The 27,994-nt window shown below is 44.4% G+C and overlaps 2 protein-coding genes across 2 annotated transcripts; both read left to right on the top strand.

The window, feature by feature from the left end:
* Positions 1-5,898: 5,898 nt before the first annotated feature.
* On the top strand, positions 5,899-6,755 carry LOC123100102 (uncharacterized). The gene has a single exon (XM_044522082.1). The coding sequence runs from the start codon at positions 5,909-5,911 to the stop codon at positions 6,611-6,613; it is 705 nt and encodes a 234-aa protein (XP_044378017.1). The 5' UTR covers positions 5,899-5,908; the 3' UTR covers positions 6,614-6,755.
* A 441-nt stretch (positions 6,756-7,196) lies between these two features.
* LOC123100101 (uncharacterized) lies at positions 7,197-8,043 on the top strand. Its single transcript, XM_044522081.1, has one exon. It carries the CDS (start codon positions 7,287-7,289, stop codon positions 7,863-7,865), a length of 579 nt encoding a protein of 192 aa, XP_044378016.1. The 5' UTR covers positions 7,197-7,286; the 3' UTR covers positions 7,866-8,043.
* Positions 8,044-27,994: the final 19,951 nt, after the last annotated feature.

Genomic DNA, 27,994 nt, shown 5'->3' with positions numbered 1-27,994 from the left:
GTAGCACCAACAGGGACCAAAGGGTGGAATTGGTCCTGGTTCGTGCCACCAACCGGGACCAATGGCCTTGCACAGCGGCGTGGTGGTGAGTTTAGTCCCACCTCGCTAGCTAAGAGAGAGCCGCACCTATTTATAAGGTGCGGTGCGCCTGAGCTGTCGAGCTCCTCTCTAAAGCAGGCTTACGGGCCTAACCTCTCTGCACTCAGGGCTTATAAAGCATTTCAAATGAACTCTGAAAAGGTTGAAAGTTGGCATGGTATCATCATTTCATCCACATAACATGTGCAAGAAAGTTGAGAGGGTTACGGCAAAAACTAGATGCATTTCTTGTACAAAACGGACAATGGTATCATACTCGTCTATTACAAAGTTGGCATGCTATCATCATAATAGTTGCGGGAGAAAGTCTTCACTTTTTCTTCGCTTGTGTCATTTTCTTATTGCGCCGTAACCATGGATAATCTTCATCGTTTATCAGGATGCTTGGGTCAGCCTTGACTTTGAAGGGAGGAATTTCATGAAACTTTTCATAATCTTCAGACATGTCTGTCTTGCCCTCCACTCCCACAATGTCCCTTTTTCCTAAAAGAACTATGTGCCGCTTTGGCTCATCATATGATGTATTCGCTTTCTTATCTTTTCTTTTCCTCGGTCTGGTAGACATGTCCTTCACATAGATAACCTGTGCCACATCATTGGCTAGGACGAACGGTTCGTCAGTGTACCCAAGATTGTTCAGATCCACTGTTGTCATTCCGTACTGTGGGTCTACCTGTACCCCGCCTCCTGACAGATTGACCCATTTGCACTTAAACAAAGGGACCTTAAAATCATGTCCGTAGTCAAGTTCCCATATGTCCATTATGTAACCATAATATGTGTCCTTTCCCCTCTCGGTTGCTGCATCAAAGCGGACACCGCGGTTTTGGTTGGTGCTCTTTTGATCTTGGGCGATCGTGTAAAATGTATTCCATTTATCTCGTATCGTTTGTAAGTCAATACAGTCGAAGATGGTCCCCTGGACAACGAGTACAACTCATCACAAACAGTGGTGTCACCTCTGAGACGTGTTTCCAACCAACTGCTGAAAGTCCTGATGTGTTCACATGTAATCCAGTCGTCACACTGCTCCGGGTGTTTGGAGCGCAGACTGTTCTTGTGTTCATCGACATACGGGGTCACCAAGGTAGAGTTCTGTAGAACTATGTAGTGTGCTTCAGACCAAGAATATCCGTCCCTGCATATTATTGAGTTCCCCCCTCCAAGCGTGCCTTTTCCAGTCAGTCTCCCCTCATACCGCGATTTAGGGAGACCTATCTTCTCAAGGCCAGGAATGAAGTCAACACAAAACCCAATGACATCCTCTATTTGATGGCTAATGGAGATGCTTCCTTCTGGCCTAGCGTGGTTACGGACATATTTCTTTAGGACTCCCATGAACCTCTCAAAGGGGAACATATTGTGTAGAAATACGGGCCCCAGAATGACAATCTCGTCGACTAGATGAACTAGGACGTGCGTTATGATATCGAAGTAGGATGGTGGGAACACCAGCTCGAAACTGACAAGACATTGCGCCACATCACTCCTTAGCCTTGGTATGATTTCTGGATCGATCACCTTCTGAGAGATTGCATTGAAGAATGCACATAGCTTCACAATGGCTAATCGGACGTTTTCCGGTAGAAGCCCCCTCAATGCAACCGGAAGCAGTTGCGTCATAATCACGTGGCAGTCATGAGACTTTAGGTTCTGGAACTTTTTCTCTACCATATTTATTATTCCCTTTATATTCGACGAGAAGCCAGTCGGGACCTTCATACTGAGCAGGCATTCAAAGAAGATTTCTTTCTCTTGTTTCGTAAGAGCGTAGCTGGCAGGACCTTCATACTGCTTCGGAGGCATGCCGTCTTTTTCGTGCAAACGTTGCAGGTCCTCCCGTGCCTCAGGTGTATCTTTTGTCTTCCCATACACGCCCAAGAAGCCTAGCAGGTTCACGCAAAGGTTCTTCGTCACGTGCATCACGTCGATTGAAGAGCGGACCTCTAGCTCTTTCTAGTAGGGTAGGTCCCAAAATATAGATTTCTTCTTCCACATGGGTGCGTGTCCCTCAACGTCATTCGGAACAGCTAGTCCGCCGGGACCCTTTCCAAAGATTACGTGTAAATCATTGACCATAGCAAGTACGTGATCACCGGTACGCATGGCGGGCTTCTTTCGGTGATCTGCCTCGCCTTTGAAATGCTTGCCTTTCTTTCGACATTGATGGTTGGTCGGAAGAAATCGACGATGGCCCAGGTACACATTCTTCCTGCTTCTGTCCAGGTATATACTTTCAGTGTCATCTAAACAGTGCGTGCATGCATGGTATCCCTTGTTTGTCTGTCCTGAAAGGTTACTGAGAGCGGGCCAATCGTTGATGGTTACAAACAGCAATGCGTGCAGGTTAAATTCCTCTTGTTTGTGCTCATCCCACGTACGTACACCGTTTCCATTCCACAACTGTAAAAGTTCTTCAACTAATGGCCTTAGGTACACATCAATGTCGTTGCCGGGTTGCTTAGGGCCTTGGATGAGAACTGGCATCATAATGAACTTCCACTTCATGCACATCCAAGGAGGAAGGTTATACATACATAGAGTCACGGGCCAGGTGCTGTGATTGCTGCTCTGCTCCCCGAAAGGATTAATGCCATCCACGCTTAAACCAAACCATACGTTCCTTGGGTCAGCTGCAAACTCAGCCCAGTACTTTCTCTCGATTTTTCTCCACTGCGACCCGTCAGCGGGTGCTCTCAACTACCCGTCTTTCTTACGGTCCTCACTGTGCCATCGCATCAACTTGGCATGCTCTTCGTTTCTGAACAGACGTTTCAACCGTGGTATTATAGGAGCATACCACATCACCTTCGCAGGAACCCTCTTCCTGGGGGGCTCGCCGTCAACATCACCAGGGTCATCTCGTCTGATCTTATACCGCAATGCACCGCATACCGGGCATGCGTTCAGATCCTTGTACGCACCGCGGTAGAGGATGCAGTCATTAGGGCATGCATGTATCTTCTGCACCTCCAATCCTAGAGGGCATACGACCTTCTTTGCTGTGTATGTACTGTCGGGCAATTCGTTATCCTTTGGAAGCTTCTTCTTCAATATTTTCAATAGCTTCTCAAATCCTTTGTCAGGCACAGCATTCTCTGCCTTCCACTGCAGCAATTCCAGTATGGTACCGAGCTTTGTGTTGCCATCTTCGCAATTGGGGTACAACCCTTTTTTGTGATCCTCTAACATGCAATCGAACTTCAGCTTCTCCTTTTGACTTTCGCATTGCGTCCTTGCATCGACAATGACCCGGCGGAGATCATCATCATCGGGCACTGGTTCCTCTTCATCTTCAGCAGCTTCCCCCCTTGCAGCATCATTGGGCACATCGTCTGGTTCCTCTTGATCTTCAGCAGCTTCCCCCGTTGCAGCATCACCGTATTCAGGGGGCACATAGTTGTCATCGTCCTCTTCTTCTTCGCCGTCTTCCATCATAACCCCCATTTCTCCGTGCCTCGTCCAAACATTATAGTGTGGCATGAAACCCTTGTAAAGCAGGTGGGCATGAAGGATTTTCCGGTCAGAGTAAGACTTCGTATTCCCACATGTAGGGCATGGACAACACATAAAACCATTCTGCTTGTTTGCCTCAGCCACTTCGAGAAAATCATGCACGTCCTTAATGTACTCGGAGGTGTGTCTGTCACCGTACATCCATTGCCGGTTCATCTGCGTGCATTATATATAATTAAGTGTGTCGACAACAATTACAGAACATCATGAATAGATAATTAAGTGACCAAATTAATATAAGTTCATCATCACATTAGAACCAAAGTACATACATAGTTCTCATCTAACAACATATATATAGCTCTCCAGAGCATCTAATTAATTAAACCATACATTGAAACTATGTAAAACATTTCAATGCGAAAACAAATGCGATCATAATCGCAACCAAGGTAACAATTGATCCAACGGCATAATGATACCAAGCCTCGGTATGAATGGCATATTTTCTAATCTTTCTAATCTTCAAGCGCATTGCATCCATCTTGATCTTGTGATCATCGACGACATCCGCAACATGCAACTCCAATATCATCTTCTCCTCCTCAATTTTTTTATTTTTTCCTTCAAGTAATTGTTTTCTTCTTCAACTAAATTTAACCTCTCGACAATAGGGTCGGTTAGAATTTCCGGTTCAACCACCTCCTAGATAAATAAAATCTATGTCACGTTGGCCGGTATATTTGTCATAAACAATAAATGAATCAAATAGTTAAAAAAGATAATATATACCACATCCGAATCATAGACAGGACGAGGGCCGACGGGGGCGGATACCAAAACCATCGCACTATGTAATAAGAAGGAATAAAATAGTAAGAAAATTAGACAAGTATCTATCTAAAGTAAGAATTTTTTCTTTCAAAAAGAAGATAAGAACAAGAGGCTCACCACGGTGTTGCCGGCGACGAGATCGGCGCGGGCGGTCGACGGCGGTGAAGACGGGAATGGGACGTGACGGGCCGCTAAACCTAGACAAATCTCGAGGAAAATGGAGCTTTGAGGTCGAGCTTCGAGAGGACAAAGCTTAACTAGTGTGGCTCGGGCATTTCATCGAACACCTCATGTGCATAGGAGGTGAGCTAGAGCACCACAAAGCCCTCCCCTCGCCAGCCAGAGAAAAACAGAGCACTGGAGTGCTCTGCTCGCGGGCGAGGGGTATATATAGGCACCTCATCGGTCCCGGTTCGTGGCATGAACCGGTACTAAATCCGGGCCTTCTGTCCCGGTTCATGCCAAGAACCGGGACAAATGGTTGTGGGCCAGGAGCGAGGACCATTAGTCCCGGTTCGTGGCTCAAACCGGGACAAATGGTTCCATACGAACCGGGACCAATGCCCACGAGGCCCCGGCCGGCCCCCTGGGCTCACGAACCGGGACGAATGCCCCCATGGGTCCCGGTTCGTGACTGAACCGGGGCTAATGTGAAAACTGCCCTGTGACCTTTGCCCTGTTTTCTACTAGTGATTGGCCGCCCTGGTTGCAGCACCGCAGGGCGTGGGACCCGCCATCGCAATACCCCGGTGACTGTCGTGGCGCTCCGGCGGCGTTGGTTGAAGCACCTATCGGGCACGGTCGCAACAATGGGAGGAGGGAGGCTTGAATCGAGTGCGTTGGGGAGCGAAGATGTGTTGCCCGGAGAGGTGTGGGTGGCGGTAGTCTTCAGCGAGGTGTGGTGCGAGGTGAGGAATGGGAAGAAATCGGCAGGTGGTGGGCAGACAACAGGTGCGCACAGGTGAGCGCAACTGCCTCCCCGCAGCGGAGCGCGAGGGAGGTTTTGCTACGGGGTAGACGACTGCCATCTCCGGTGAGGTGTGGTGCGAGGGGGGGGAGGAGGTGGAAGATGGGAGGTGAGTACACACCGCGTGAATGGATAAGAACGAGAAGGATAAGGGGCGGTAGGTGGGTGGACACGTGTGCATACTATGTGGTGCGTCCAATCTCGCCCGATCTCACGGCACCCACACGACCGGCGCGAGATTAGAATGGTGTGCCGTTCCAGAATGTTTCCCTTCTAACAAACGGTGAACCTTAACTCTATATTCTATTCTACTACCTACCGTATATATTGTACGTGTCAAGCATAAAAAACAATAAAAATAACATCAAATGCCAGTTTTTAACATATAAGATTTAACGGCAAAGACAATACATTGTTAAAACTTTCCATTTTACTTTTGGGGTTTTAATGGTGTTGTAATGTATTTCCTTGCTTGTAGAAGTGTAAATATATATTAGCTAGCCCTGTAGAATCGTTCATAGCAACTTGCCCTATGTATGAAGGTTACACACTATGCTTACAACCAGGATTATGTTATATAGAGAGGACTACCTTCATAATCCCATTACTGCAAACACGCCAACATTCTCAAACATGAGAATGGTTACCGCAGCTTCCATCATGTGCATTTGCCTCATCGTCCACGTTGTTCTCTTAGCAACCACGGCGGTCGCCAGGACCACCACGACCTTCCCCACGTCCGACGTCACCAACGCCACGGCGGCGGCCAACAGCAACACCGCAAACGGCGTCGAGTCCCCTGCAGCGACGGCAGCGCTCAACAGCTCGGATCAGTACATCTGCTACCTCTGCCGCCAGCGTAACACCCTGATGATCAAGTGGTGTCCCCTCTACAAGGACGACTGCCACCTCGCATGCCTGTCCTCCACGTCCCCTATCCGCCACCCCCAGCTGTACCCCGCCGCCGACGTCGAAGGTAGGAAGAGCACGCTGGGAACCGGCCCTGGCGGCTCGAACGTCGACGACTGCTACGTCATGAAGCTGTACCCGGATGGCAGGTGGGTCATAACCGTGGCGGTCAGCTGCAAGGCGGTGGCGGGCTGCTACCTCGTGTGCAGCCATGGAGACGCGGCGCTTGGGAGCAGAGCCGACGACACCACCCCGGCCTTGGCCAGGGGGTCGCCGTTGCCCGGCGCCTCCGAATTCCAGCGGTGCGGCGATCAGTTCCCGGCGCGCGCGGCAGGCAACGGCGTCTAAGGCTCTAAACCACGGCCATATGATTCGGTTTAGATGGTTTCTATCGGCTTAAGCGAGATTTAAGCATCCAGTTTCTCGCGGGGCAGACAAGAAAAATTCTTCCATCGCAGTTCTAATTAATCATGAGTCCGTGGTTTGTTTTCGATCGCCTCTCCTCGTTTTGTGGCAGAAAGCAACTCGGCGACTCGGTGATTTGTTTTTCCGGATATGGCTGTGGCACACACTGTTTAAGTTCAACAGCATCTATTGCCTTCTGAGCTAAGGTGAGTAGGTGACCATGCATGAATTCGGGCCGGTTTACTGCTTGGAGTTTTCTCACAGGTCTCCTGGTCGGTCGATTCAGATCCACCCGTTGTATTCCAGCCAATTTCGCCAAGCTGTAACCACAACACCATTTTCCCAAGATGAGAGTACTTGCTGATCCAAAATGCTTTAATCATCTGCTGTCTCTTACCGGGAGAAGCACATGCAGCCAAATTCATGGGCTGCTGGACACTTTTTCTTTCTCCTTTTCTTCTTTCCCACAGCAAGATTTGTCGAGCATACGTGCACATGCATCTGTATCTGTACGACTGTGTCCAGATAAAGCGAAGAACGAACTCCGGCTAGATCACATCACTCCCAGCAGCTGCAGCAACGCACGCACCATCTCTCGCTCTCGGTCTTGCACGCGATGCCTCTCTCGGCGGCTTCCATCCTCCGCGCCTCCTCCATCGCCGTCCTGCTGCTCGCGGCCACGGCCACGGGCGGCGACGGCAGCACGACGGGCGACTCGCCCGTGGCGCGGTCCATCGACGACACGGAGATGTACCTCTGCTACCTCTGCACCGGGCGCAACCCGATGCTGATCAGGTACTGCCCCATCTACTGGGACTGGTGCCACCTCCTGTGCTACGACCCCGACCTCACCGCCGGGCCCGCTGCGTCCCTGCGGCCGGCGGCAGCGGCAGCCACGGCCCCGCGCGAGACGTACGCCCAGCTCGGGTGCTACGTCATGAAGCTCTACCGGAACGGCACCTACGTCATCGTCAGCCGCCACGACTGCTCCAAAATGGCCAGTTGCCGCCTCTCCTGCGGCGGCGGCGACGTCGTAGTCGCCGACGAGAAAGCCTTGGGCGCGGCTCCGCTGCCGGTTACAGCGTCCGCGCCCCAGGGAATGCAGCTGCCGCCGTCGTCGCACGTCGCCGAGTTCCAGCGGTGCGGCGATCAGGCAACGGGCCTGCCTCTGAGCGCCGTCCCCGGCCGCGTCTAGCAGCTAGCGGCGCCGGTCGACTGTGGGAGGATGCGCGCGTGTCGGCGTGCAAACGTGCGTGCGCCCTTGCAAGCCAAATGTTGACAAGATATGATCGATCGGTTGTGTATAGAGTTGTTAAAATAAAAAAAATAAAAAAGGGCCCCTATCGTTTGAAAAAAAGTTTGCGTCGATTTGTGCAAGCCGTTGGATCATAAAGGAACGGCCGGATGTATTCTTCTTCCTTGAACTGCTTTCTTCTTCCCTCGACGAACAACACGATTTCTTCTAACACCGTCTTGCCCCCGCCTCCAGCGAGCCTCCTATCCTCACCTCTAGGGAGGTCACATCTGAACCCTCACAGGCGACGTTGAATCGCCTCTCGAGTTTGGGCGTTTTCCAATCCAAGAGGGAGTCAAAACGATATGGCCGCCACTCGCACATGTCAAAACCTCCGACTTGCCTTTGTCGGCAACACCCCTCCTCGTCACCGGCCCTCACTCCGTCCTCGCTTGGCCTTGCACTATTAGAAATCTCTATTCCTAATGGAGCAGTTGGTAATCTCCGTTCCGGATTTATTTTCGTCCCATCATTTTCGTCCGGTTTTTTTTCGTCCTCACTCCCACCTCTGACTTATCCACCAGAAACCGAAAAAACCTCGCGCCAACCCGCACCCATCCACGTACCAAAAAAATAGACCTACGAAGGTTAACCAACGAAAAAAGACCTACCAAGATTAACCAGCGAAAAAAAACCTAATGGAGGAGTTGGTAGTCCGGTACGGTTTATTTTCAACACTTTCCTAATGACAAAAGATCACGGATCTAACTTTCCTATCTTAGCCAAATCAACGAATCTCTTTCATAAATGCAATTTGCTTTAGGAAACAAATAATAGATTCTTTCCTACCTTAGCTAAATTAACGGATCTCTTCCATTAATGCAATTTGCTTTAGGAAACAAATAATAGATTCTTTCCTACCTTAACAAAATCAGTGAATTTCTCTCATTAATGCAATTTGCTTTAGGAAATAAATAATAGATTTTCAGGAAACAAATAATGGATTTAATACGGTTTATTTTCAACACTTTCCTAATGACAAAAGATGACGGATCTAACTTTTCTAGCTTAGCCAAATCAACGAATCTCTTTCATAAATGCAATTTGCTTTAGGAAACAAATAATAGATTCTTTCCTACCTTAGCCAAATCAACGGATCTCTTCCATTAATGCAATTTGCTTTAGGAAACAAATAATAGATTCTTTCCTACCTTAACCAAATCAGTGAATTTCTCTCATTAATGCAATTTGCTTTAGGAAATAAATAATAGATTTTGAGGAAACAAATAATGAATTTAAAGAAATTCATAAGTAAACCATCTCTACTACTTATTAAAGAAGAAAACATGTACATCGCTAAGTGTACCCAGCCTAACGTACACATAACAACATAGCTCAATTATAACCACACGATCAGAATCACTTAATTTAATCCAACCGTTAAGATTATACTAATCCAGAGCCAAAAACGCGCTTAGCAATTTACCTGGGCGGACGAAAACTCTGCCGTACCAAACGTTCCGCGGGCCCCGCGTCGACCCCGGTACATCGTTTCCTAATCCAAGGAAAGGAAAACACAATCCGATATCGAAAGATCCCTGAATGCAGGTGAGCGACGCGGTCAACACGGGGAGGCGGCGGCATCTCGAGGGAACAGTGATGGCCAAGTTGTGGGCTCCGGCGGGGCTGCTGTGGATCTGGCGGATGGCAGCAGGATCGGGTCGATGACGGATGGCTCCTGCGTGAGTCGGAGGGACGACGGCGGCGGCTGAGCTCCTCCATGGCCTGCTGCGGTTCCAGGTAGAACAGAAGGAAGGGAGGGGAGCAAGGGCACGGCCAGCATGCTCTCACCTCTCTTACCTCCATGCCGCCGTCGACACGACACCCGAGCCTAGACCACGACCCATGCGACGAGACCCCGCTGATGCCGGCGGCGGTGCCGGGCTCCATGATCTATTCGACTTCATGTGTCGATTGATCAAGTCCGCACTAGCACTCCGCCGGGCCCCTCAGTGGGATCGGCGTCCGTATCAGCTCCTGCCTCTGCAAGTCAAGGGGTAGGCTGCTCGATCGCATCTCCAAGAGTCCCTCGCCGCCACAATGCCTGCAGTCGCGGACGGCCGTACCTGTCGACGGGAGCGGCTGAGCAGGGGACATCCCGCCGATCCAATGGCGGAAGGGCGAGATAATGGGCAAGTCTACCTCGGGTTGAATCTGGACACCAGCGAGCTCCTTGCAGTAAACCAGGTGCTGGACTTTTGCGATTTGTTTATCAGGTTTGCACTGTGTGGATCACGCCGGTCCGGCTCTTACCCCTCTCCGACCTCCATGCCGCAGTTGGGCGCTCCTCCGAAACAAGATTATCGCGTCCAGGTATACAGTCCGCCACAAAACTCTCCCGTGCAGTGGGCGTACAGAAGGTACCTTCCTCTCCTGATTTTGTATATGGCAGTGTAGTACTATGTGGTTAACTGAAAACGAAGAGTAAGCAAATTAGTTCCTGTCAGAACAACTGTAGCCGGCATCGCCGCCGTCGCTTATGGAGCTCCACACCATTCCCCAATTGTACGAGAGCATGTTCAATCTTCGCCATTCTATACTATGTGCAAATGGTCAACTCTTTTCCAAACAAGAAGGTATGAGGATTAGGCATATATGCCCCATAAGGTAGCTATATTCATGTGTTGTAGTGTGGATTATGGTCACGCTCTGTCTTGGACTGCAGATAGCTAGGTTAACAAAATGGATACTCTGCATATTTTCTGAATTTTTAGTAAGGTCTACATGAATAAGGTATGCAGTAGTTCTGACTTGGGGCACTGGTTAATTCTTCACATGCAGGAACGTGGAGAGATGGTGGGCTCCAAGCCCATGGTGATTTTATTGTGCTTGCAGCTTGAGATGTACTTGGTCCAAATGAAAATCATCATTTTGAAGGGTTAGTAGATGATGCTCAATGCCATAAACCTGCACCGATCGTCACTCATGTCATCTCATAGAAGTCTATTGAATTTTAATTAACTTTTGCTGTATGCTATCCATGATGTAAGTGGAGATAGGAAGTTCCAAAAAAATCCTGCACAATGGGGACGTGCACCAATGATTTGACAGGATAAGATGTTTGTGAAGTATGAAAAATTATGACCTAAGCAAAACTTTTATTTACATATATTCATACATACTTTGAATTTTAGAAACATGCATTGCACGTATATAGTTAGATCTTAATTTTCTTTATTACTCAAAATGCTTGTACCCACTAGATTTCATTTTTTTACCTTGAAGGAGTATTATATTACTATTATTTGGAATCCACCTTGATCCTCCACTTCTATTTTTCCTAGGAAACTTCACATGGAATTAGGATCACTTAATAAGGTTCTGGTTTCTTTTTCAAATTCACTTGCTTTATGCATGAACCTATTGGTGTTGATTTGCAGTAAGAGCAAATGTAATATTGTTCTCATCAATTTCTTTAATAGCATGTGTAATGCGTTATAACATCAGTTTCATTGGATTGGAAAAGGTGATAAACATGCAACCATTCTTACTCGATGATATGAATACTTCAGGAGCAATAGTGGCATTTGTTTGCACATTAGTATTCCATTATGTAGTAAAGGATATGGTCTGGTAGTCATTCTTTATCGTTATAGTTATTGTCAAATGGTGGAATATTGCCGCCTAGCAGCTCTGGTTCATGTGTGTGTGAAAAACAATGTAAAATCATTTTTGTTGCTGTAGAATCTCATGAGTCGTATGAAAAAGAAGGCTAGGATATTTATATTTTTTAATTGTTCAGCTGCTTGTGTTACAGATCTGGGCATACCTTTTGTTTGAGATAAATTTGGGCATAAATTGTCACAAATAAATGGGTGGTGTTGGGTCAAGGTTCAGGAACCCAGGGGCATCATGCTTCTTTTGAGCCACATGGGGAGAATTACATCCATGTATTAGAAAAACTAGGTGCCCGCTTAAACAGAAAAAATACAACTCTTGCTGACCGGGAGCTTCATGGTAGTGGCTAGAATTTAATCAGAGATCCATGTATAGGTTGATTGTTATGAAACCATGCGATGGAATCTTGATGTTGACAATGTCTAGAAATCTGATTCGTCAGAGACAAAATCCAACCTTAATTCCCCCATTCAGATCATGAAATATTGGGGTTAACAGTTTGCGATGTAAGATGGGTTGAGATCTGCTATACGTTAACTTTCTTTTGTTCAAATGTTTTCTTTTGTTTTGAAACCTTAATGTTTTCTGTTGTGGGGCTAACAAGCAAGAAAAAAGTTACATGCAATGAGTTCCCAATCTTGAAATATTGAAATATTGAAGCATATCTTGGAACGACAGAGTTCCCAATCTTCATGCTAGATGATGGGACGCTGGATGCTGAAGTTGCTTATTGTCTCGCGTAGAACAATAGCATGTCCTTATTTTTTGCTATGTTTTTCCCATGTTGATTACGATGGCATTGTTTTGAACATTCTATCTGTGTTGATAAAAAAGGAGATGATTTGGTATGCCCTCCTTGCAGAGGATCGAGCCTGGTCGGTTGGTTCTTGGTTGGGTGTTGTTGAGACGATCCAAGCCACCAGCAATTCGAGCTTGTCTTCATGGTGTGTAATTATATTTAGGTAGACAAAATCCCCTGATGATAGCCCAAAAAGAAGATTCGGCGTGACATGGAGATAAAGTGTTGCGTGCGGCAGGAAAGAGACAAACATATTCAGAAATCCAAACCACCAGGATGACAGTTGCGAGATGGCAATTGGATGGTGCTGACAAATCTTGCTAGCGAGGAGGCAGTTTGCCGAAATTGGACTTTGGATTGTTATAAAATTTCAGTTTAGACCAATTCTTGTTAAACATAACATGTTATTGTGACAACTATTATGAAAAAAATTGATTTAGATAATCAAAATGATGAAGAAATTCCTAAACTTACGTGCGTTGCACGTGCACCCTTTCCAATTTGAAGGGCTGCTTATCGGTTTTAAATTTTGAAGTTTGCACGGTCACTAATATGACCATGCTATTTTAGAGTGATAACCTTCATTTCAGGCAGTAATGAAACTTGAAATGCCAGTTGACTAACAGTTATAAACACCAAGAATACTGGTTGATGTTAATCGGAATTATGATTAGTGATGATTCATTTTATGCTCTGGTGGAACGGGTCAAGCCGGTTTGCGCGGTGAGTATTGTCCGTTACTTATTTTCATACTAACTACATATATTGTTTGTGCAGGATGGATATGAGTTGAGAAAGCAGTTTTTATTATACTTGCTAAAACATCGTGGGAATGAAGCTAAAGACACCTTTCCGTATATTGTGAAAGAATTTCTTAAGCGTATAACCTAGATATTAATAATTTTATAATAGATGTTTAGTCGGAACTCCATTAAGTTTGTTACAAGGACATGCCGTTAATTTTTCTTTTTGGCAATTTACATTGCAAAAATGTACTTTAATTATTAAATAATTGTGTCTGTGTTATATTGTCTGTACGTGTGAAATTTAACATGCATTATCTTTATATAACTCTTGCAAACTATTTCAAGAGTCCGTGGCAACGCACGGGCATTGTATTAGTTTTAAATTAGGCACTCAGCAAAGCATTTGTCGAGTCCCACACTCGAAGAACACGACTCGGCTGGCCGACTGTTGGCAAAAGTGACTTTGTCGAGTTCTTTTTCACTAGCACTCGACAAACACATACAATTTTTTCCCCAAGTATCGTGTATAGGGAACTCGACAAACAAACAGTGCAAACAGAACGGTGCATTAATGGTAGTGCCACATGGCAACACGTCTTTGTCGAGTTCTTGTTTGAACGCACTCGGCAATGCAACAACACACGAGGGTGTGGCACATGGTGCAACCTTTGTCGGTTTCTTCCCAGGCGAAACTCGACAATACCTCGACGGACGAGGGAGTGCCACATAGCATAACCTTTGTCGAGTGTTGCTTGTAAGGTGCTCAGCAAACGCTTACTCCTGGAGTCATCAGCAACTGCCATTTGGTAGTCTTTATCGAGTTTCTATCTAAAGGAACTCGACAAAATTTTCCAGTAGTTAGCATACGTCAAGTGGCACCCTTTGCCGAGTGTCACTCGAAAATCTTGCCAAGAGTTATCAGCGTGGGCCTTTGACGAGTATAACACTCGGCAAAGCTCTAGTTAGCAGTTATTCTTCTTCTATATTTTTGCGACCAGCCCTACAATAGCACATAAATAGCAATCAGAGTATCACATATCACAAAGTAATTTCGCATGTCACATAGGCATATCAAACATCATAAAGCACAATTCATATCACATCATATATACCTAGGCACAAATCACATACATCATTTCACATTGATACGTCTTCAACGTATCTATAATTTTTGTTTGTTCCATGTTGTTATATTATCATTCTTGAATGTTTTACAATCATTTTATAGCAACTTTATATCGTTTTTTGGGACTAACCTATTGACATAGTGCCCAATGCCAGTTGCTGTTTTTTGCTTCGCAGAATATCCATATCAAATGGAGTCCAAATGCCACGAAACTTTTTGGAGTTTTTTTGGACCAGATGACAACTTGGGAGCCAAGGAAGCACCAGAGGGGAGGCCCATGGGGCTCACCACCCACCTGGGTGCGCCAGAGGCCCCTGACGCCATGATGGGTGGTGGGGCCCATGGAGGTCTCCTCCACCGCCTCCTAGGTCTATAAATACTCAGATATTCCAGAAACCCTACAGAAACGATAGAAACACAATTCCAGCCGGCGCAAGTTCCAGAACCACGAGATCCAATCTAGAGCCATATTGTGGCACTCTGTTGGAGGGGAACACGATCACGGAGGGGTTCATCATCCTCATTGGTGCTCCTCCGATGATGCGTGCGTAGTTCACCACAGACCTACGGGTCCGTAGTGTTGGGGAACGTAGCATGCAATTTCAAAAAAATTCCTACGCTCACGCAAGATCTATCTAGGAGATGCATAGCAACGAGAGGGGGAGAGCATCTTCATACCCTTGAAGATCGCAAAGCGAAAGCATTTATCAACGCGGTTGATGTAGTCGTACACCTTCACGATCCGTCTTGATCAAGTACCGAACGTACGGCACCTCCGTGTTCAGCACACGTTCAGCTCGATGATGTCCTCGCCTTCTTGATCCAGCAAGACGGGCGAAGTAGTAGATGAGTTCTGGCAGCACGACGGCGTGGTGACGGTTTTGGTGAAGAACAATCTCCGCAGGGCTTCGCCAAGCACAACGGAAACTATGACAGAGGAGAAACTAGAGGGGACGGGGTTGCCGGCACACGGCTTGGTGATTCTTGATGTGTCATTGGTGCTAGCCCTGCCCCTCTATTTATATGTTGAGCCTTGGGGTCGAAACTTGGAGTAAAAGCCTCAACAAAGTCGGTTTCACCCAAAAGGCAAGATTCCTTCTCGGACTCCAGGGCTAGACGCCAGGGACCTTGGCGTCTGGCCCCTGGACTCTGCAAAACTTCCTTTCGCGCTTTCCAAAAACCTTATGGGCTTTCCCTTTCGGCCCAAATAAAGTGTTCTCGTACCCAAACATTTCGGGAAACATCCGGAACCCCTTCCGGTGAACTCCGGAACCCTTCCGGAGACCAAACACTATTATCCCATATATCAATCTTTAGCTCCAGACCATTCCGGAGCTCCTCGTCATGTCCGTGATCACATCCGAGATTCCAAACAACATTCGGTTACCAACATACATAACTCATATAGTACTATATCGTCAACGAACGTTTAAGCGTGTGGACCCTATGGGTTCGAGAACTATATATACATGGCCGAGACACTTCCGGTCAAAACCAATAGTGGAACCTAGATGCCCATATTGGCTCCTACATATTCTACGAAGATACTTATCGGTCGAACCTTATGACAACATACGTAATTCCCTTTGTCATCGGTATGTTACTTGCCCGAGATTCGATCGTTGGTATCATCATACCTAGTTCAATCTCGTTACCGGCAAGTCTCTTTACTCGTTCCGTAGTGCATCATCCCGTAACTAACTCATTAGTCACATTGCTTGCAAGGCTTATAGAGATGTGCATTACCGAGAGGGCCCAGAGATACCTCTCAGATACTCGGAGTGACAAATCCTAATCTTGATCTATGCCAACCCAACAAACACCTTTGGAGACACCTGTAGAGCATCTTTATAATCACCCAGTTGCGTTGTGACGTTTGATAGCACACAAGGTGTTCCTCTGGTATTCGGGAGTTGCATAATCTCATAGTCAGAGGAATATGTATTAAGTCATGAAGAAAGCAATAGCAATAAAACTTAACGATCATTATGCTAAGCTAACGGATGGGTCTTGTCCATCACATCATTCTCTAATGATGTGATCCCGTTCATCAAATGACAACACATGTCTATGGTTAGGAAACTTAACCATCTTTGATTAACGAGCTTGTCAAGTAGAGGCACACTAGGGACACTCTGTTTTGTCTATGTATTCACACATGTACTAAGTTTCCGGTTAATACAATTCTAGCATGAATAATAAACATTTATCATGATATAAGGAAATATAAATAACAACTCTATTATTCCCTCTAGGGCATATTTCCTTCACGTAGCAGTAGCTAGATGGCTTCTTCTCTCTTTTTGATTCTCAATACAATGTTCTCCTCGATGTTCATGGAGATCTATTTGTTGTAATGACTTTTTGTGGTGTGTTTGTTGGGATCCAATGAAGTGCGAGTTTATGATCAGATCTATCTATGAATATTTTTGAGTTTTCTTTGATCTCTTATATGCATGATTGTTATAGCCTCGTATTTCTTCTCCGAATCTTTGGTTTAGTTAGGCCAACTAGATTGATTTTTCTTGCAATGGGAAGAGGTGCTTTGTGATGGGTTCGATCTTGCGGTGTCCTCACCCAGTGACAGAAGGGGTAGCGAGGCACTCATGTATCGTTGCTATTAAGGATAAAAAGATGGGGTCTATTCCTATATGAATAGATCTTGTCTACATCATGTCATCGTTCTTACTGCATTACTCCGCTTCTCCATGAACTTAATACACTAGATGCATGCTTCATAGCGGTCGATGTGTGGAGTAATAGTAGTAGACGCAAAATCGTTTTGGTCTACTAACCTTGGACGTGATGCCTATGTACACGATCATTGCCTTGGATATCGTCATAATTATTTGCTCTTCTATGAGTTGGCCAACAGTACTTTGTTTACCCACCGTATGCTATTTTCTCGAGAGAATCCACTAGTGAAATCTACGGCCCCCGGGTCTATCTTTTATCATATTGTTTTCAGATCTATTATTCCAAAAACCCCAAATTACCTTGCTGCACTTTTTTCTTTACTTATTTTATTTTGTGTTCTTGCTAGATCTATTTATCCAATCCCATACAATTTAATCTATCTTTTTACCGTGGAGGGATTGATAACCCCTCTTACACGTTGGGTTGCAAGTATTTGTTCTTTGTGTGCAGGTACCATTTACATAGTGTTGCTTGGTTCTCCTACTGGATTGATAACCTTGGTTTCATAACTGAGGGAAATACTTGCCATAGTTGTGCTGCATCATCCCTTCCTCTTTGGGGAAATACCAATGCAGATTCAAGCTATCGTCACACATCATATAGCAATTCACAACTAAAGCAGCAATCCCACATGCAGTAGCAAATCACAGATAGCATCATTCTCATCACATGTCCATTACTAATTACAACCACCTCTCGGCGGCGCAAAAGATTAACTCTATGGACACATGCTCTAGGGTTGTGGAGAAGGAGGAGGAAGTGTATGGTTAATAACCTCGATACATTGTCGAAGCATTTCCAATCATTTTTGTTAGCATTGTAGCAAAGAATGTTATCGGATAATTTTTGTGGATATCTATTATAGGAAAGAACTAACCTATAATTGCTCCCCAAAGGTTCTTGTTCACCTCCTCCTGTGCTGCCTATGCGACCCTTTTTTCCTCCGCTAGTGCCACCCTTTGCGAAACTTTCTTGTTGCAGCTTGATAATCCCCAATTGGCTTGACACTTTTTATCCTCGGACAGACCGGCGGTGGCGTAGCTCGTTCCCTTCTTGAAGACGTCCTCACAACTCTCATTCCCTGTCGTGTTGCTCCAGGGGAAACTCTGATCCTCGGGTCGGGCGGTGGTGGCGGTTTGGTGTCATAACCTTCCTGTAGACGCCGCCTTGGAGCACACGGTTCGTCATATGAGGTTTCATCTCTTCGCGATGGCGTGCTAACGGTTGAGGACCCCGGTGGCTCTTGTAGTGCTAGGGGTGGTGTTGCTGTGCTCAGCGCCTCTGTATTCTGCCTTGGGTGTGTGTGTTGTGGTGGCGTGCGTTTGTACTTGGGCCATGGTTGACCGTTGCTTTATGTATAAAGCGGGGCGAAAGCATTTTTTGGTAATCCCCAAGTGCAGGGAATTGTCGTGGCACTCTCAAATGATGGAGGTGGTAAATATGGAGTGTTGAACCCACAAGGGGTTCAATGTAGGATTGGTATTCTCTCAGGTGCTATCTGCCACTCATACAACCCTACGTATGTCGAGCGTTTGCTTTACCTAGAAAATAAAACTAGAAATACTTGGCAGGTATGAAAAATAGGTTTGCAAGATAATAAAGAACTTGTAAATAGAAGTTAGCTAGTGTTTAAACAAAAGTGCAATAAAATAAAGATAGCAAGTGTGGAAAAGCAGTGGTACGATGTGCGGAATTGTCCCTAAGAAATTAGCTAAGTTACTAGATCGATTATCATAGTTGCAGTTTTATATATGTGGTGGCTCTGCTAACGTTTTATTCGTACTTGGAGTCATGCGTTCTTATGATTGGTTCTATTAGCCAAGCATCCGAAAAATACTAACACTTTCATCAATAAGGTAAAAACCATAGCATTAAGATATATTGGTCACCCTTGAATCTCATATGCATTAATTTCTATGGCGTGGCAAGGTTTCAGTAGCTCCTGCCACCGTATGCATAGTCTTGTCAACTTAACACTAACTCTAAGGTGTGATCCACGCGTACGCTCATATGATGGGCACCAAAGGACAATAAATGCAACTCAAACCAATCATAGTATTCACCAATTAACCCATATGACAAAAATAATCTACTCGGACATAATAGGGATGAAACAAATCATTGGATAATAATTTATATCATCAAAAACCATGTTCAAGTAGGGGATTATAGAGGTTTGCGGGAGAGTGGACCACTGTATAGAGAGGAAGGTGATAGAGATGTTGATGAAGACGTTGGAGATAATGACGGTGATGATGGTTTACATGGCGACACTCCGACGCCACTGAAAGAGAGGAGGAGAGAGCCCCCCCTTATTCCTTGGCCTTCTCTCTAGATGGGAGAAACTTTCCTCCTTTGTTCCATGATGTTTTTGGCCTCCCGAGGGTGAGAGCCTCCCCCGAGACTGGATCTTGGAACTTTGTATTTGTCTCTCTATGCTGAAATCTAGGAGGTTCACCGTTTTATCGACACATGGAGATTCATAACTCCGATTGGGCTCCAAATTTCATTGGACTTTTACCATAAAAATAACTTTCTTGCAGCCAAGTAAGAGCTCCAACCGATCTCCACGCCCCTCACGCGGGTGCCCCACGCAGGTAGGGGCCTGAACACATAAGGAGGTTGCGCTGAGCCCCTGGAGCTCCTCTCTAGGTGGGCCAGGTCCCCTAGGTCTCTTATTTTCTAGAAAAATCACTGTAAATCCCCATGCATTTTTTATCTCCATAACTATGGATTTTTTGGAAAACAAAAACATGCAAACAAAACAACAACTGACTTCGGCACTAATTAGTACGTTAGTCCAATAAAAATAATATAGAAGTGCACCAAAACCATATATAACTGATGTGAAGAAGCATGGATACTTCATAAAATTATAGATACGTTTGAGACACATCACAGCTCCACCACCTGTGCAACCTCGGCCTCTTGCCTTAGCCTCGTTTCTTCATCCAACCAGGCCTATAGTATATCATCACAATATCAAATATGGGTTGCAATGTAAGAATGTAAAGACATGGGCGCTCGAGTCGGTGTGTCCCATGTTGTCTTCATTGGGTGCTCGACTCAGTGCGTCTCATGTCATCTTCGTCGAGTGTGAAAGGGTCGTTATGGAGGTGGCTTTTCGGTATGTCAGTCAATGTATGGGTCGTTTGGACTTTGGAACCAGAGGTTCTCTTTTTGGTTCCACCTGTCAGTAGGTTGGTGGGTTCCCATTCTAGTTACGGGGGTGGTTTGATGCGGGGGGTCTTTTGTAGATCGGGGATGGTGTCCCCCACACCACTTTCTTGTTGTTGATGCAGGCTAATGACCCACAAGTGTAGGGGATCGCAATAGTCTTTGAGGGAAATATGTCAACCCAGATTTGTTGATTCGACACAAGGGCAGACAGAGAATATTTATAAGCCTTAGCAATTGAGTTGTCCATTCAAAAGTGTTCACCACCCACACATATTTGCGGGCAGCTCTGACACCATTTGTTTTGGTCGAGCAGGAGATGTTTTCTTTCGTGAAGCTCTGGAGTTTCTCATCTGTGAAGAGTTAGCATAGTCATAAGAATATGCATTGAAGTTATTTCCAGAAACATGCACATAATGATTTGAGGAAGTACGTATGTACTCCTTTTGATGAGCATTCAACCCATTTCTCTTTGAGGAGTAAGCAGTACCATACTGCGAAGAATTTCCATTTCCTCAAAGATGATTTCCCTGCACGGGTAGATTCACAGTAACAGGAAGTTTTTCAATGATGGATTTTTCAACCCATATGCTTGTTGGGTGAACCTATCCCGCAGTTAGTGTCAATATACTGAGCAACAACATAACCATATTGTTGCTTGGATAGTTTGTAGTTAGAGTCAGGTGACTCATCATCATCAATAGGGATGGGACAGTCATATCCAGATAGTAATGCAGGTTCGAGAGTTTTGCTCTTGGAATGGAGCCGACATTGTTCGGGGGCCCAATAGGTGCCATCAGCATTCAATTTTCTCTCGAAGCCCCAACCTTCCTTTCTAGGATTTTTGTGAAGAATCAACTTCCTCAGAACATCACAAAGGGTCTAGTTCCCTTTGAGACTTTTGAGCATTCTAGTCTCAAGCAAGTTCTTCAACCTAGCATTTTCATCAGAAATAACAACATATTCCTTGGAGGAGGAGTTAGTTTCAACATTAAAAGTAGTTGCATTTCTTTCAGTAGTAGCAGATGTTTTGACAGAGGAATTAACACTGCTACGTTCTAGGCATCTCAAGAAAGACGGTACAGATCTATCAGGAAAGGTTTCTATTTGTTCGGCAAAGAGAGAAACATTTTCTTTCTTCAGATCATCATAGTATTCTTTCAGTGACTCGAGCTCTTGTTTCCTTTTCATAAAATCATGTGACAACTTCTCGTAATTAACTGAGATAGAATCATGGCATATGGATAAATCCTCGAATGTTGATAAGAGAGCAGAATGCTCTTCTGCCAACATATAATTCTTCTCCATCTCTTCGACCAACAAACCTTCAGATTTCCTTATGGTTTTCTCAAGTTTTTCTAGGGAATATTGTTGAGTATTAGCCTTCTTGATAAGTTTAGCATAGACAATGTTCTCTGAAGAGAGAGCATTTTTGTCGAGAACCATTTGTCATTTAGGTGATACCTTATCTCCGAAGCTTTTGCCATGAAACAGAATGCAGGTGCCTCGTCATCACTTGAGTCATTGTCAAAGTAACTCGACGACGTTGTAGAAGCACGAGCAAGTCATTCCAGCGTAAGCACCTACCATCTTAGAGATTCTCTTCATGTTGGATTCAATCACCGTGTTGGAGTTCATGTCAGTGAATGTTCTCGATGATGAAGATGCTATAGTAGTTTCATTCCTCTTCATGGGATTGGTGTGATGATTTGCAAGCTTGAATCCAGTGTGGTGAAGTACGTTCCATCTTCTGCTTGGTTTGACATCCATTTCCCATGTTGGACAATCAGTGATGAAATGACTAAAGTTCTTGCATTTGTAGCATGAGATTTGTAGAGGAGGTAATCATCTCGATGAACTCATTGTATCACTCCTCCGAAGATCTTGTCAAGGACAGATTTTGACGTCTGAGGTAGTTGAGGCATCATGTAAGTATTTATAGGTCTATGGTGATGGTATTTTGATTTTCATATTCTTCTTCGTTAGAACTTCCATATCTTATAGAATTTCACATTCACCTTCACCATTATGAGATTATATTTCAAGTGAGCTAAGATCACCATTTTCCTTCTCTTAGTGTTCTTCGTGAACAACCAGTAATTCCATGACTTTGGTAGTACAAAGATTTGCATAGTCAAGTCTCTCCTTGATAGAAAGGACCACTAAACGAAGAAATTGCCGAAAGATTGAAGTAGTTTTTCAACCACATATCATGATCAGAAATATCATTGACTCCACGTTGGCAAAGTCGCTCAACAATATTGCTCAGTTTATCAATGATTTCCATGACACTTTCATTTGAAGACTTTGATAATGATTGAACATGTCTCAAAGCATCTCAGCGTGAGCATCTCTTCACTCTTGAAATTCTTTGTAAACATTTTCGATGCCATCCCAAATTTGTTTGGTAGTAGCAAGTCTTCAAAACCGAATGAATTGTCTCCTGGAGAGATAAGTGCATACGATATATTTTACTTGAGAATCCAGTTGAATGTCTCTTCCATCATCAGGTATGGGAGACTCGGGAAACTGAATTGTGTAGCCATTTTCCACAATTCGCCAGATATCTTTGCCGATAGATTTTAGACATATCTTCATCTTTTGTTTCTGGAATGGATAGTCATTTCCGTTGAAGATAGGAAATCTTTCCTGCAAGCAACATGCTCAAAACTCCAAGGTGGTTAGACCTTTAATAAGTAGAGACAAGGAGACCTTGCTCTGATACCAATTGTAGGAGCGAGAGTGTATCAACCAGAGGGGGTGAATGGGAGATTTAAAATTCTCTCAAAACTTTAATTCTCTCAGTTCAGCACAATGTATATAGAACTCAAACAGGAAACCAAAATTAAATTAAGACTAGCACCTGAAGATAAACAGACTAAACCAGTTGGACTAAGGAAAATTTTGGATGAAAGCGATGATTATCTTCCTGGTATAATGACATAGCACTTTCACGATGATAATGGTAATACAGAAACAAAATAGTACACACAACATGGATGGACAAGATGAACGAAACTGAACACGAAATACAAACACTCTTTTGGGAAATGTTCATCAGAGCAAGACTTAGTTGCATGACAAAGTAACACCAGATAATCAGAAGACGAGCATACATACATATAACTTTGAGAACAACAAACATGAATATGCTTACTAAGATTGTCACATCACTGATAAAGAAACACGAAGATAAACATGATCGGGATGATATCTATCAGAACAAAGAGCACTGAAGATAAACTGTTGAAAGTATTGCAGTAGAATAGAAATGACCAGTGGTTCTCGATGGCGACAGATAATTTGGTAGACCAGTTCACTCTTCTGAAAAAGAGCTTTGTCTGGTTGGAGGGACTTGTGATTGAACACAGGAGCAAACCTCTCTACATCCTATTCTCCTTCAACGTGAAGTTGATCAGACTTCAGTTGATTTCACTCGGGAAGATGCTTATCGACGATCTCCAAATGTTCGACAGATGAAAGAGCAGGTTATCTCCTAGAGGGGGGTGAATGGGAGATTTTTAGAAATTCGTCAAACTCTGAAGAGTTTGACAAAGAACATCGTGAAGAATTAGAGACACAAGGGAAACTAAGTCATCACAGAATCACAGTACATGCAACCAGGATACGTAAGAGTGAAGAACATGCAATCATACAAGCATGAAGAATATGAACTAAGGAAATGAAAGATAGCATGATGAAATTCTTCAGTTCAAATTCTTCAGAGGATAGATCACAAATTCTTCAGCAGCGAAATAATGTAAGAGAGGGTGAGGAATTTGAAACCAGGTTGGCTCGGTGAAGACAATGCAATTTGGTAGACAAGTTCTAGTTGCTATATCAACTGTACATCTGGTTGAGGTGGTCGAGTTGCAACTCAGAGGACACACAGTCCTCACCGTATTCCTCTTGAGCTAAGGCCCGCAGACCTCGCCCAATCACTCATGGTAAGTCTTCAAGGTAGACTTCCAAAACCTTCACAGACTTGTTCACCGGCACACCACAATGGCTCTTGGTGTACTCAGAACTTAATGCCTAACCGTTTGGAAGAATGACAGTCTTCAAAGCTAACAGGCATTAGATCACACGGATCAATCTCTTCAGTGATGCTCAATCACTTTGGCTCTGGGTTTTTCCTCACTTAGGATTCTCTCAAAGTCGTCAGAGGATGGGTTGCTCTCTTATGACAAGTGTCAAGTTCTCTCGGAGCAGCCAACCAACAAGTGGTTGTGGAGGCAGCTATTTATAGCCAGGCGGCAACCCGACATGAAATGTCATAAATGCCATTCTTTCATTCGACCGTTGTCAGGAAAAGGATCCACTCGATAGCTAGCCCGTGGCGCAGCAATGGTCAGAATTTGAACTCTCAAATTCATCATTAGCACTCAATTTCCTCACAGTAGGCAGATCGCACTAGCGAACTCCTAACTCCTCAGCCTGACCAAATTCCTCAGCGACAAGATGAACTTTGTCAGTGTCGCTAGCAAATGCGTCGGCTGATCCGGAGATTTCCAAAGGCTTCACTCGAAGCGGCTTTTGTGTGTATAGGTTTGAGTAAGTTTGAGCATCACTTTGGAAATGTGAAATATGCTTCACCTTGACCCCCTTTAATAGTACGATTTTCCTATGACTCAAATAAGAAGAAAAGAAACTACGAAAACGAAAGTCTTCAAGCTTCACAGTCTTCACATCAATTTATTCAAAGGCCGTACCAATTTCATCATCAAATTCTTCACCTAAAGAAATCCATTTTTAGGGGTCGTCTTCCATGTGTTAAACCAAATCCTCAGGGACTCTATTACCTGTGTATACTCACAAACACATTAGTTCTTCAACCTATTTCTCTTCAATACTCCAAAACCACTAAGGGGGCACTTGATGCACTTACAATCCCCCCTTTTTTGTGATTGATGACAAATTGGTTAGGCTTTCAACAGGAGTAAAAATAATTGAAGTGTAAGTAGAGTTTGAAGAAATTGGTTACAAGATATTGATGTGCATATGAGGAATTTGCTTTGGATTGCAAATGCACGTGGCAGGTTGAAATTGTAGAGATTTCCCCTATATCTTGGAATCCAATCATGCATGATAATAAGATATTTGAAAAATATGAATGCATGATAAAAATTGGTGTCTAACAAAATTGTGCATGCATGAGCAGATATGTTTGAGGTCAGAGCATGCGTATCAAATGTAGCAAAAGAGTCAGACGACCAACAATTATTAAGTTACAACTCATCAAAGAGCACATCCAGAAAAGTTCAAGAGTTGCAACTTAAGCAAAAATAGCCCATATAATGACCCGATTGAAGACTAACTCAAACTTCTCCCCCTTTGTCATCAAGTGACAAAAAGGAGATAAAGCTGAGGACTAATGCCCCTGAAGAAAATCATGGAGAAGTCGAGGGAGCGCCAATGTTGTTGGGGTCGCGCGATGCAGAAGGACCAACCGCAGTGTCTTCAACAGCTTCATTTTCGCCAGTTGTGCGTGATGAAGACTCTGAACTTGGTATAAGAGGAGGAACTTGGATTCTCTTGAACTTCTTCCTTGGCGGTTCAGCCCAGTCAAAGTTCATTTGGACATTCATAGCAGCAAGTTCTTCATCTATTTTGAAGTGTGAAAGGATGGCCCAGGTGCGATCAAATATCACATGGACATAGTATCTGTTCTTGCAGGCGACGTTATGCATCACTGTCATATTGGCTTGAATAGCAGCAAACTGACGCTTAACCCATCAGTGATTCTTGTCAACTTTCTGATGAAGGCTTATGAGCAATTCAGGGTCAGTCATGACACATGGTGCTTCAGGTGAAGAATATTGTCTTGAGGCTTTTGCTGCAGTATCCTGGCTAGCAGATTCATACACAATTGAGCTGGAGATAGGCTGACGGAATTGTCCATCGAGGGGACGAATTCCTTCATCAATGACAGTCTTGCCTTTGCCAGGTACATTGGACAGAGTGCTTTGAAGAATTTCAACGTCGGGCAAATAGCTCAAGTGATTCGGACAATCAGCCTTATAGTGAACTGAAGACCGGGATCTGATGAATCTCATGATCCATGGAGCATAAGGATTAAGTCAAAAGGAGGCTGTGCCATAGTGACCAAAGTCCTCAGGAACAAATCATGAATGTTGATGGGAGTTCCATGAATGATGTGGAACAGCAAGTTCTTCATAACTCCCACAACTTCTTAATTATTGGAGTTGTGTCCTTTGATTGGACTGAGGGTTTTGGTCAGAATGCGGTATATTGTCTTTGGCACATAGAGCAGATCCTTCAGAAGGAAAGTTGTTCGCGGAGCATTTCCTTCAACCATAGGCTTCATTAGCACTTGCATCAGATTGTTGGGCAGCTCAGGTTCTTCATATATTTTCCTTGCTTATTCTTGGGGTAGATCAACTGGCAGAGCACGAAGAAGTTCATCAATTGGTGCTCTGTAGTGAGTGTCTTCACTCATCCAGTACAGAGCTCAAGTTGCAGTGTCATCAGCGTTGCCAGAAAAATGAACAGTTGTATAGAACTGAAGAATTAGTTCTTCATTCCGATCATAGACGTTAGTGCAAAAGTTGAGTAGGCCAGCATCATGAAGAACAGCCGGAAGCAAGGGATTGACTCCATATCCACATGAGGAATATGGCGATGCGGGAATACTTTGTTCTTGTCGAATAGGAGTGAAGTGTAGCAATTCATCTGCGTTCTTGTCCAGAACCTCAAACGCCTGAGTTTGGCCAAGTCATAGGGTGACTAGTCAATGAAGTAATTCTTCTCTTCGAAGAATTTGGCACTATCAAACTTTGGCCGCTTGAGTCCTTTGTCGATCTTGGGCATCACAGGAACGGGTTGAAGATTATGTCTTTTTGTTCGCACATCAAACACTGGTCATGGAGATCCAGTTGAATCATTCGGATCAGTCACAGCAAGAGCTCTGGGAACTTCCTTAGCTGTGGCAATTGGAACAATATCAGTGTCAGCTGACAGAATTGAGTCTTCTCGTGAAGGAGATGTATTAACGACATCAACCAGTGGCTCATCTTGAGAAATTTCATCAGCTGCTACAGCTGGAATTTCTTCAGGAATATTTTGGAGTGATGATTGTCTTTCTTTAGAGCCAGAATGTATTTCTTGAGTGCGCGCAAGCGACTAAGGCTCTCGAGTGAGGGGAGTGGTGGGGGCGAATATGGGTGAGCTACTTCCCAATATTTGTATGGATTGGAGGAGTTGTCTCGCCATCAACGTCCACATCCTCCTCATGTTCTTCACTCGGTGGAGCTCGATGAGGAGTCTGTGCAGTTTCTTGGAGCATTGATACATCAACATGTAACATCCCAAATTTTCAATTTGGAATGTTATACATTAGATCATCATGCATATCATATTATATTGCATTTTGATTTGCGATCCTAGAAATTTCACGCAACTCAAGGACCCACGGGGAGAGTTGGGGATTTCGTTATTTTCATATTTGGGTTTTCTCAAATTTTGAAAATAGGATCATTTGTTTTAATTATTTTCTCTCCAAAAATATTTCATATCAAAATATATGAGAGGGGATAAAATGACTTCTCCACAAATAATGAAATATTGGAGGAAAAATATTAAAAACAAATATTTGATTTTATTCGAATTAGGAAAAATACGCGTTTTCAAAATTGCATTTAGGCCCAAATAAATGTTCACCTTGTCCGGCTTATTTTTAGAGGACGGGGAAAATTTATTTCGGGATTTTTGGGGTCCGTTTAGTATTTCTTTTCTTACTTTTTCTGCACGTCCAATTTTTTTTTTAAAAAACTCAACCGCTTTACGGGCCGTGTCCGACCCGGAAACCTCAGCCCGGCCGGCCTTTAAAGCCGCGGCCCGAGCCCCG

The sequence above is a fragment of the Triticum aestivum genome, chromosome 4D (genome assembly GCF_018294505.1).
Source record: "Triticum aestivum cultivar Chinese Spring chromosome 4D, IWGSC CS RefSeq v2.1, whole genome shotgun sequence".
In the NCBI taxonomy this organism is placed as follows: Eukaryota; Viridiplantae; Streptophyta; class Magnoliopsida; order Poales; family Poaceae; genus Triticum; species Triticum aestivum.
Note: the sequence above shows the minus strand (reverse complement) of the source record. Positions and strands in the feature narration are given on the sequence as shown.

Bases quoted from the DNA above. Each gene is read 5' to 3' on its own strand.
- LOC123100101 (XM_044522081.1), top strand. From the start codon at position 7,287: ATGCCTCTCTCGGCGGCTTCCATCCTCCGCGCCTCCTCCATCGCCGTC.
- LOC123100102 (XM_044522082.1), top strand. From the start codon at position 5,909: ATGCTTACAACCAGGATTATGTTATATAGAGAGGACTACCTTCATAAT.